At 33.2% G+C, this 11,659-nt stretch overlaps 1 protein-coding gene across 1 annotated transcript; it reads left to right on the forward strand.

Annotated features, from left to right (window-relative positions):
• The first annotated feature begins 5,575 nt into the window (after positions 1-5,575).
• On the forward strand, positions 5,576-9,531 carry LOC113496193 (connectin-like). Its single transcript, XM_026875344.1, has 2 exons — positions 5,576-6,605; positions 6,827-9,531. Exons 1-2 carry the CDS (start codon positions 5,576-5,578, stop codon positions 7,327-7,329), a joined length of 1,533 nt encoding a protein of 510 aa, XP_026731145.1. The 3' UTR covers positions 7,330-9,531.
• The last annotated feature ends 2,128 nt before the right edge of the window (positions 9,532-11,659 follow it).

Consider the following 11,659-nt stretch of genomic DNA (forward strand, 5'->3'; position numbering starts at 1 on the left):
GACAATTTAGCTATCTTAATGTGTGCAGGTCGCTCATTTACAATTATGCAAGTTGTTCGATCACCGGTTACACTTGATACGGTCGGTCCTTGGGCGGGTTAAGGTACTGAATAATTTAGTCTACATATTGCACTAGTAATAGTATGTATAATTAGGATAATATACATGATATTTATAGGTACCTACACCTTCGTCTTAATATCTCTGCATCACCCTATGGTTGGCTGGTAGAGAATGCTTCAGCCATTAAGTCAAAGTCAAAGTATCTTTATTGTGTTGATTGAGTAGGTTACAGGTGTTAAATAATAATAATACAGTACTTCAATCAGCCTATTTAGGCATACAATAATTAAATCCCAGTTTGTCAATAACAAAATTATACTATATTATAAGCCATTGTACATTGAATATATAAAAAGTATAAATATCTTATGCAAAACAATGTTGCCCAAAAACAAAACTCAACAATTCTAGAAAACGACATTTTTAATTAAAATTATCAAATCACGAAAAGTCTAGATAAAATAAAACTTATCCAGATAAAGGGGCAAATGAAAAAAGTTGTGACAGATAAACGTTATTCTACTATTAAGTCCAGCCTCACAAATAGCTCGCTGTACCGTAATCAAAAACTGTTGAGCCGTGCGTCTCATAACCGAGGCACTTACTAAGAGACCATCAAAACTGTGCTGTTGCGATGTGGAAGCGAGATGCAACTCTACGGACTGTGGAGCGCTGTTTCGCTCCCACAATGACAATAATCCTGCCCTTGATATATGAGTGCTCATAGTATAAGTACTGGGTTGTTTTCCACCTATTTTCACGTGAAGTAGTATTGTGGATTTATTGTGAGAGCGAGTAATAGGCGAACAATCGTGCTTGGGTAATTAAGTTTACTAGAGTTTGTTATTTATCTGCTATTTATTCAAATTCGTTTAGGTTTTTATTTAAATGGTAGAGTCATTTTAAGGATTCCGTAACCAATGGTTAAGAACAAACTATGTTACTAAGGCTTGTTGTCTTTAAGGCTGTTCGTTCTTCTGCAACCAGGTTGTATCTAATGAACTATGATAACCATACTGTTTAAATAATTCTGCTCCTGTTTGCTAATATCAAAAATATGGTAGGTACTACAAAGTTCAATTTTCTAATTAATTTTCTGTTTTCTATTGATGTTAACAATTGTAAAATGTCACTTGGCCAGAGGAGCATCGCTGACTTATGTTGGTAGCACTCACGAAAACTACTGAATTTCAGTAGTTTTCATTACAGTCTAGTAATTAATTAATAAATGCTTACTTAGTTACCCAGACAATACCTAATCACTGAGGTTTCACAATTTCAAGTCTAATCAACGTGATACAAAATGTAATTAACTAATTAATCATGCGGGTAACTTAATCAGTTAGGCTGTGTGAATTTTGACTAATTGAGTTTAGATCACTTTCTGTGCTGATGGTGTTTAGATTTAGATCACGTTAGGTAATAATTGGTTTAGTGACCGAAAGTGTTTTAAATTGGAAAATTCCTTCTTAGATAAATGATCATCGATTTATTTCTTATTGGTCTGATAATATTAAGCAAGTAACTAAATTTGGTAAAGTCGATGTCTCCAAAAAAAATAATTCGAGGTAATGCTTTCGTTGATACTCATCCGAGTATCATAATATTCCCTTAACAACTGTTGCTTAACCTCGAACTTTATTACTAAAAGTATTTATTTTAGATCACCACATCCAAACTTGTTCTAAATTTTTCAACACTGTACATATGTACATATTACCTATGGAATAAACTCACAGAAGTTTCAATCTAAAATAAGGTACAGACCACCTTCAGATCTCTACGCACAATCTTATGAAACCAAAAATTTCCTGCTTGAATTTAACAAAATCTCAGCAAAAGGACTACAAAATTCCCGTATGTAACAGTCATATCCACTTTGAAACCTCAAAGGAGTAGTCAAAGATATATCTGGTTCAAATTGTGACTCTGAATACGTTTAACTAAAGGAATATTAAGTAAGCTCTTTTACTACTTCAAGTTTGGATACTTCAGTTAAGAATAGTTCGGTAGAGGTTTTATAGTTATTGCCCTATAAAAGTATAATGGTCAAGACGTTTGGTGAACATATTATAAGTTTTCTCTCAATTTGGGCCCTGATGATGAAGTTATATTTTTCGATTGCACCCAAAAGACCATTATTGTGAGTACAGTTTAAATAGTTATATTTTTCGAAAATACTGTTATTTGGATCTAAATTAAAATAGAGTGTAACAATGGGTAGGCATATATGCTTAACAATCCTGACGCTCTTTACATGTCGGTCTCCAAAATGCGAAAGTAAGCGGTTAGCCCCTATTGGCCGACGGTGTCCCGCGGTCGGTGCGTAATGAAATCTACCGGCCGAAACTTCGGAGAGGTTGCACGGTGGTTGAGGTGTAGTTAGAAAGAGTCTGACACCTTCACTTACTTTTTTTATAATAACTATTGTGAGACTGATTCATTATAAAAATGATGTTAATGTTTACTCACGCGTATTTATCGGGGTAGCCTGACTAGTTTCGGACCCAACCGGAGTCCTTAATCATGAGCAGACGCGGCGGGATCGCTAGTCGAACAGTTAAACTAGTCGGGCTACCCCGATAAATACGCGTGAGTAAACCGTTAGATCATTTAATAACCTTCACTTACTACTTCTTTCATGAGAATACCGCGCTTTACCAAAAATATCGCAAACATACTTTAGATTTACAAAGTACGATACTGATACGAAGTAGGCATGACGCAAAATAATATTTGAGAACCAAAATGCTAACAGCAAATTAAGAATAAAAATAAAACTGCATAAAATGGAACAAATTGAAAAGGTTCAATAACTGCCTGTGCTGTCAACTTCACAAATATAAATAAAACAATTTTTAAATATTAAAGTTCAACAAAATAAAGTGTTGTCAATTTAATATTTGAAAACGGCGAGGGAAAAGCCAGTGAAATATATTCACCGAAGCTAGTGGTACCTCGATATCATATTCAAGTCAGAGCTGCATTCAGTGCTAAGCTGAGTGAAATTCTCACTAACATGTAATAAAAGCAGTTATGAGCGAGTCCGACTCGTGATGCTGAGGGTTCTGTACAAAATAGGTGAAATAATTTTAAAAATCCATCATATCCCAAATGTATGACTTAAGCAATCGCTGCTTAAACACGATTTTTTATTATTTTTTCTCCATTATAGCAGCTTTTTATTTTTGAAATTTTCGTCGGTCCGGATATCACAGTTTATTAGATATAGCTTGGTGATGATAGACCGACGCACCGGACAGAAAGACAACTGAGCATTAGTTCTATTTCAACCTTTGGATACTGAACCCTAAAATTGAATTGGGTCGAACGTCAACACATGGAGAATGATTGATGTATAACTAAGACGCTACATGCAAAGTGAGAAAATATTAAAATTTATGTATTCTCCTTTATATGAGAAACTTACGAGTTCTTCTGTCATAATGTGACATGAAGCCAAAACTAATATGTGTGTCGAGAGGAAGCTTGCCAACGAATCAGGTTTCAATTGAAAATGAAATGCCAATATAGAGAAGTGGAAGTAAATGGAAATATAAGAAGCCTTTACTATTAAGATCTTAGTTTAATGCTTATTTAATAACCGATTTGTAATTTTAACTGGTTTCTGTTTATTAATTTGTTTTGCTCATTAAGGCAAGAAAATGAATACTACTTAAAAAAAAAGGTTTTTCTTAATTGGCTTTTCTATTTCGGACGCCAGTTCGAAGTAGCTATCTAACGGGAGAGTACAGCAAATAATACTAAGCAAAATCTACGAAAACAAAAATTCTCCTTGTTCCTTAGAAAAACACTCGCTTTTACCCAAAGCCACTATAAAATTCCCAGCCTATAAGCTTCGAGCATTTCTATCAAACATCTTAAATGAAACATCGCTATCATAAACAGGCTATTAAATAACAAAACAGTCTATAAACCCAAATCCTTATAGCCCCGATTAATTCACCTCACTAAATCGAGGAGTTTACAACGGTTTTGAGATGTTTAATCATAGCAGTAATGATAAGACTGGTGATAAACGTGATCAATTCGATCAAATGGGAGATGTAGGAGTCGTGTTTATGTGTTAGATAGTGGATTATGCTGATGTTGAAGTCAAATATACGAGAATGTCGGTATTAGTAATCGGAACATGTTTGGAGGAAGCATTGCGTGGTAGAAATATATTAGTAAGTGAATTAAATTTAAGATCACAACAGCCTCTCATCTGATATGAAGGTTTAAGAGACAGGAAAAGAAACACAGGTTAGAATAAATGTGTTTTTTGCACAGGATACTTTTGCGTAAGTACTCGTACCATGACACGCAGACAGGCAAATTGTGATTTCTCCGAGCTCTTATGCTATTGAATTGATCCAATGTTTTGTATTGGAGCATTTGGTATCTCATTCTGTCACCTGAATTTGTACATGAGATGGAAGGTTGAGTACGTTAGACAATGGTCATTACATTGGAGCTATCAAATAGCGTTGACTGCTAGGTCTGAGTTACGTGACGTCGATCTGGGAGTATCAACTCACTCCATTCTTGTTATAAATTGAAAAATTTCGTGCATCATTAAAATAAAATTGAAAATTTATTAAGCCAATTAAACAAATGTATTTCATTTTTACTATTCAAACGACGTAATAAATAAAAATGAAATATAGCTGTCATTGTATCATTCTGTCGCTAACTGCGCGCTGTTTGTTGTAGCAAATTGGACTGATAACTCATTCATATAAGCACTAGCACTACACAACGTAATACAAATAAATATTTGTCCGTATTTGTTCGTTCGTTCTATTTTAAATTTAGAATTTTGTTTGGAATGTTTTGTTTGTTCAAATATATATTTTTATTATCAGATTGCGTTGGTTTCATTATGAAAACTAGGAATGTGAAAACTAAAATAGTTGTTTTAAACTGCAGTGTTATTTGAGTAGAGTTAATTGAAGTTTAATTACCATAAATTGGATATTATTCTAGGATATCATTATTTTAGATTAAGCAGATTTATAAAGAAAATCATTTACATTCATAATGACAACTTCGTAGTACCTACCAAATTTAAGCTTGACTTAATTACATAAAAATTAAATCACACAGATATCGAGTCTGGAAAAAAACAAGCACTCCTAAAATAATTTAATTAAAATGCTTTCGTACAATTTATTATACTTTTTTTCTACTTAATCGCCGTCGAAACCCGGTATTTGTAATTGGAAAAGCTGAATGTCGGTTCTTTTTATTTTCATAACATCGCCCTTTTAACTGCTCGATCATTTGTGTGGCTGGCTTATTAATATTGAGATTACATTCCAGATCTTTATTTTTATTTTTTTCTTCTATCATAAATTCAAACGGCCACAGAAAATCGAATTTCCAAATGACGATGTAATTTAAATTCTGAACGAATCTTCAAACCTGCTGCAAAGTTATTTTGAAAAGAATATTAAAATATTAATGGACCGTTTAAATAATATTTTTTTTATTGTTACAGGTAGGAGGTATGCGGGCTCCTAAGGTACCCGCTACCTTGCTACTGTTGCTCTTCGCAATAGAAGCTCTAGACGCAAACAGAAGAAAAACAAAAGAGAAAATAATACCAGCAGCCATAAACATTTGCGACATCAGCGATAGAGACTCGAAAGTCCATTGCTACTGTGAATTCAGTCAAGAAGTCAACGAGGCTGTGAAAACAGAATGTTGGGTGTTCAACGGAGGCATAGAGAAATCAGACCCGCTTTGGACAAGTTTCACCTCTCAGTCCAACATAGAAACGTTAGCCTTCAATGTAAGAGCAGATGGAGGTCTAGACTTTGTCCCATCGAAGGTTCTCAGATACCTCCGAAAGATAAAACACTTCAGCATAAAATACAGTTCGATCCACAAGATAGAGAGCTACACATTTGTTAACGTCACATCAGTCCAAGAAATGACACTGACTAAGAATCAGATCGTCAATCTTGGTAAACATTCATTTTATAACTTGCCAAATCTAACTTTACTTACTTTAGACGAGAACAGAATAGTTGAGCTAGAGACTGAGACGTTCTATGAACTACCATCACTACAGAAATTATACCTTACTAGTAATAATATAACCGTCATTCACGACGGAGCATTCAAACACCTAGTCAACTTGATTGACCTTGAACTTGATAGAAATAACATAAGCGAACTCAAGAAGGAGTGCTTCTATGGACTTGCAAATCTAAAGCGTTTAGATTTAAGAAGAAACAAATTATCCAAACTAAACTCGTTTACATTTACCGAACTGTGGAACCTCCAGTCATTGTTGTTAGATTATAATGAAATTTATGTTCTGGCCCAGAGGACGTTTGATGGATTATCGCAATTAAGGAAGTTGAGCTTAAGCCATAACAAACTTGTGACTTTGGCCAGCAGCCTATTTGAAGGGGTCAGGGGACTGGCCGCCTTAGACTTAAGACATAACAAATTAAAGAGGTTCACTTTCGAGAACCTACACCCGATCTACGACAACATGAAGAACCAGAACAGCTACATATACTTGGAAGGTACGTATCACATCATGAAATAATTAGAAATATTCCATTTCATACATTCATTCCTTTTTAATTGTTTAAGTTTCGTTATCAAATTTAATTAGAAAATTATTCTAACATTGATGAAGTAAAATTTAATTATCGAATAAAAATCAATTAGATTGAACAGACAGCGTACTCAGAAGTAATCATTGCTCCAATTAAGGAATTAATTAACGCGTCAATTGTTACAGGGAACGAATTCCCGTGCGACTGCCATCTCGCATGGATGCATAAGCTCCGTCACGAGGCCAAAAGCGTCAAAGTGCGAACGTCTCTCGAAAATTTCATTTGCAAATTCAACGCGGAGCCTTCGTTAAATTCACACTTTACTTATTTCGAAAGGAGCGTTATCGGATCAAACAATTTGCAAGATAGCGATGACAAAAGTCAAATAAAAGATTACTTGGATAATCCAGATGATTTTTTTCAAGACGAAACAGACGACGCTTACGTTGATGAACCTAAAGCCGTTAAGGGGGAAAACGAGAGGACATTACTTCAGATCCCGGTAGAGACACTGCCGTGCCCTCAGGACGTCAAGAGCGTGACGGACAGGACGTACACCTACCCATCACAAAACGAGGCTAAAGATTACAGGAACCTAATCCAATCTTCGAATTCGGCATCGATCGAGATTAATGTCACCGTTTTCCTGTTCGCGTTTATGATATTAATATGGACAACTCAATTGTAAATACTAACAGAGATGGAAACGTTGTATTTACTTTGTTCCCAGCAAAAGGAATATTAAAATCATTTTGTTTGCGAAGCTCTATATTTTTCATAGAACATTCACATTATGTTTACTAAGAATGTAAATAAGGACTCCCAACCACAAACGATGATGAGCATTATTATGTAAAAGATCTTTTGCTTTTTGAATTTGAGAAACCTTATGAAACTGTAAATATTAAAATAATTCTATGTAAAAAATGTGATATAAAATATAAGTATAATTATGTTAGACAATGTCTTGGAAAACATAATTTTATCGTAGGATACTTTTCTAAAAGAAAACTTGAATTTTTCTCATTATGGAATTTCATTTATATTATTGCAAATCTATTGAGAAATTTATGTAAATATTTGGAAATATAAGATAAAATTGGTTGTATATAATAACGAGTTATGAATAGGTAATCGGGCGAGTCGAGATTTTGGATGTATTGAAAAATATTGCATAGATATTATTTCTCGAAATCATTCTTCATATTGGTAATGGACCTTCCAAGTATATTTTGATTTTTTTTTCCGAATACTTGATGACTTTATTTTCGATATTATGATTCTTGAATAATGTATTTATGCTTTATTTCTTTTCTTTGTCTGGTTGAACACTGTACCAGAGAAATGATAAAAATGTAAATGACCACACTTCAATCATTGTATTCTTGAGCGAGCGGCGCATACATAAGGTATAATCATATTCAGTACAAGAATTATTTATTTAACCTTCAGACCCATGTTACTTGGTAAATAAAAAATGTCTGGGGTAACCTTCTCTATGAATACTCAGAACACATGATAAATATACAGAAAACGAAACTAAATCAAATGGAAATCTATTCAGAAAAAGTAACTCTTGATAGAACTAGACGAAATCGTATTTTTTAGGTTAGTCAATCAGAGGTAGGTTACAAAATATTCATTGTAACATTTACCGGTAACTTTATTAAACTTAATAAGCTACTAAACTTTGACTGGCCCTGGTAAAAAATATTTATATTAGAAAAATAATAACATCAAAATAGAAGAAATCAACGATCATTACCTTGGAGTAGCTCACATTTTTACACAGCTGCTTACAAAAAACCTTAAGAATAAAAACAAAATGAACAGAAGTCCATTACCAAAGCGTTTTACTTAACACTACTTTATTTCTAGATCATATATTGCGGGCAAACATCACTGACCGCAAACAGACCGATTAATTGAATAGCTACATACAATTCTGAGGTTGTGTTAATATTAGATATTCCGTTTGTAGCAAACATTCCCGAATGCTAATGTTTCAATCAGAATGTTTAGAGGTATATTAATGTTGTGTGTGCTAATATTACCCCATGTTATTAAATAAGTTGAGTTTGTTTTGTTCGTATTTCCGAGTATTTTCTGAATGTGTTTTAAATTTATGTAAATGTGTTGTGTTAAAGTCTTTTTGATTTATGTGGACTGTAAAAGGTGTTGGTTGTAATTCGTATTTGAGTGGGTATTGTTAACCAACGGTGAGTGGGGAAATGAGAGTTTTTGAAAATTATTGTTGTTGGCGGATCATTGGAAGGGTTTATAAGGTATTTCGAAAAATAATATTGAATAATACACAAACAAGAACACCTAACTTGATAAGTCGTCCTGTTTTCGTTTGAAACACGGGTAAGTAAAGCAGAATAAACAACCCAAAAAATGAACGCTCCGATGTGTTGAAAGGAATAAAAGGTTCTTTTATAATACGGAACCAAAAAAGGGGACTTAATCTCAACTGAATGAATGTTATTTAGTGAAAGATACATTCATTGAAACAGTTACGGTTCTTTTGGGAGATTGCCAATAGGATACAAAATAGTTTGAAGTAAGTGAAAAATAACTGACTTCAAGAATCTCTCCGATACATCGCTGTAAAGTTTTCGCAGTTATTTATGTCAGTTCCTTATTTTTTGTTTAGCAATTCCATTGATTTACGTTGTATTTCGAATTTTTCTTTTTGTTATTTTTTACAACTGAATGGTTGTGGAAAAATATTCGGTTTTCAGTTAAATCCAGTGTGCCTGGAAAACTACCACAATATAGCGCCTAGGCTGGGAAAATTCACAAAACTGTTGGTACCTATTGTCATGCGTCAAAAACCACAAGCTTAAGGTAGGCTTATTTAAATATACAGGTTTTCTCTCATGTTTAAACTATAGAATATTTTAATAAAATGGTGGTAATATTAGCACAAATAAATATTTTTAATGAATTCAACATTTCAACCAATGTAAGTAACATAAGATTATCGAATCACTTTACTTGCGTATTATACTTTCACATAATAAGTTAAAAACATTAGAATATTAAATGTAAATAATTCTTTGTAAAGTAATTTATTAATTTAAAATAATTTCATTAAAGGTTGATGTTGGAATAATCTTGTTTTTATTTACCTTTCAATCCTTTAATTTAAAGAAGTGATATTCCATCCAGAATGGATGGTGTTAATGAAATCACAATCAAAGTATCGCCGTCTTTTGCGAACCTGCAGTGTAGGAAAGAGATGGCAACTGGTATCTGATCAAGTAACTTACGTAGTGTCAAACTAGTTACTGTCTTTGACATGATTGGGTTTCTAGTGCACGCGTTGAGTGTGTCAGCAGAATTGTTGTAGTTGGAAATTAATTGGTCAGATGCTTGGAAATTTCGCATCTTCTTTTCTAAAAAAAATAAGCCTGCATTACGGTAAATATTATTTTGACGCATTTTAGAAGAATGTTTCTAAATAACCTGCTTACTATGGATAAGGAGAAACACTTGAAGAAAGTAGAAATGAAAAATAACATTTTCAACAATGATGCTTAGTAGCCTATTTTGAATAAATAAAATTTCTAATTTGATTGAAATAAAAATGAGATACATGAGCTTATAAAGCTAAAGAAACGTAGAAACTGATTTCGGAGGCTTGCAATACGATAGTTTTATGTCTAGAAGTGGGCTGATACAAGCAAATGATGACTTCGACGAAAAATAAACTATTAGTTTTTGGAGGACGCAAATAAAAAATGAAAAAAAAAAACACAAAGAAAAATTTGCTCTCTTTACTGGTTTTTAGTTTTAAAAGTTCGTTAAAATTCTTCTTTGACAGGATTTCTTATCTAGACCGAGGCACAATCTACTGTAACCGAGCTGCCGCGAACGGTTTTCCGAATCATGACAACGATTTATAACTGTCGCTAGGAAAGCGTGACTGAATTAGTAAGTATGATCATAGATTCTACACTTAGCATTTTAAAGCATCGAGCGAAAGAAATAAAATACTTTAAAACAGTTTATCTAGATCCGTCTGTAGCGAGTAAACGAAATGCAGTTATTCATTCGGTGACTGGAACAATCTCACTTCTAGACGTCGTCAAAATAAATGATTTGTTTTTACTCTTCAGATTTAATTATTCGTAGCCATACGCCATTTCAGAAATACAGTAAAAAAAAAACATAAAACGTTTCGATTTTAACTTTTTTACAAGTTTTCATTTAATTTGCAATGTACGTATTTGTGAAATCTTATAACTTATTTGCAAGGCAGTTGCCTTCAACCGATTGAGCTGAAATCTTGTAACTGTGTGACGTCATAATAAATTCATCATGGCCGCTTACCCAAGATGTCAGACCAATTATTTTGAATGCACTACTACAATATCAGTACATAAACCTCTTCCCTTAAAACGTTTTCAATATTAACAGGAAATATATACTTACACATATAAGAGCGGTTATCTCTCAGTAATATTAATATTAGCAAATAATCTGCTACGTCAGATACCATTTGGGAGGCCCTTTTTTGCTTCTATCGTATTTTTCCAAGTCATCCTTCCTCGTATTGATTATCATTCGTTTGGTTTTAATGATCAGATTTTCTTGCCTGATAAGCAGATTATTATATTAGGAATCTTCAAATAATTAGCCTAATCGAAGGTCCAGGAAAAGCTTCATTCATCCATGTTATTGTAGTATTTGTTTTCTGAAACAAAAGAAGGTTGGATATGTAATGAAAACTGTTTAGAACACTTTACTACTATTTTTGGAACCCAGTATGAATAGCATACAGATTTGGGATCGCGAGAACAAAAGGGGAATAGCAAGAATTAAACATCGTAAACAAAAACTGCTATCATAATCCACCTCAAATCACTTTAAGTTAATTGGACATTCAATATAAATGTTCCGCAAATGTTTGTTTCGAAACAAGATGTACTTTGTCAATATGATAAAAAATGTTTATTGAATATGTGAATTGAATTCCCAAGAGCTAGAGTCGTTTCTATTTAAAAGAAAAC

The sequence above is a fragment of the Trichoplusia ni genome, chromosome 7 (genome assembly GCF_003590095.1).
Source record: "Trichoplusia ni isolate ovarian cell line Hi5 chromosome 7, tn1, whole genome shotgun sequence".
In the NCBI taxonomy this organism is placed as follows: Eukaryota; Metazoa; Arthropoda; class Insecta; order Lepidoptera; family Noctuidae; genus Trichoplusia; species Trichoplusia ni.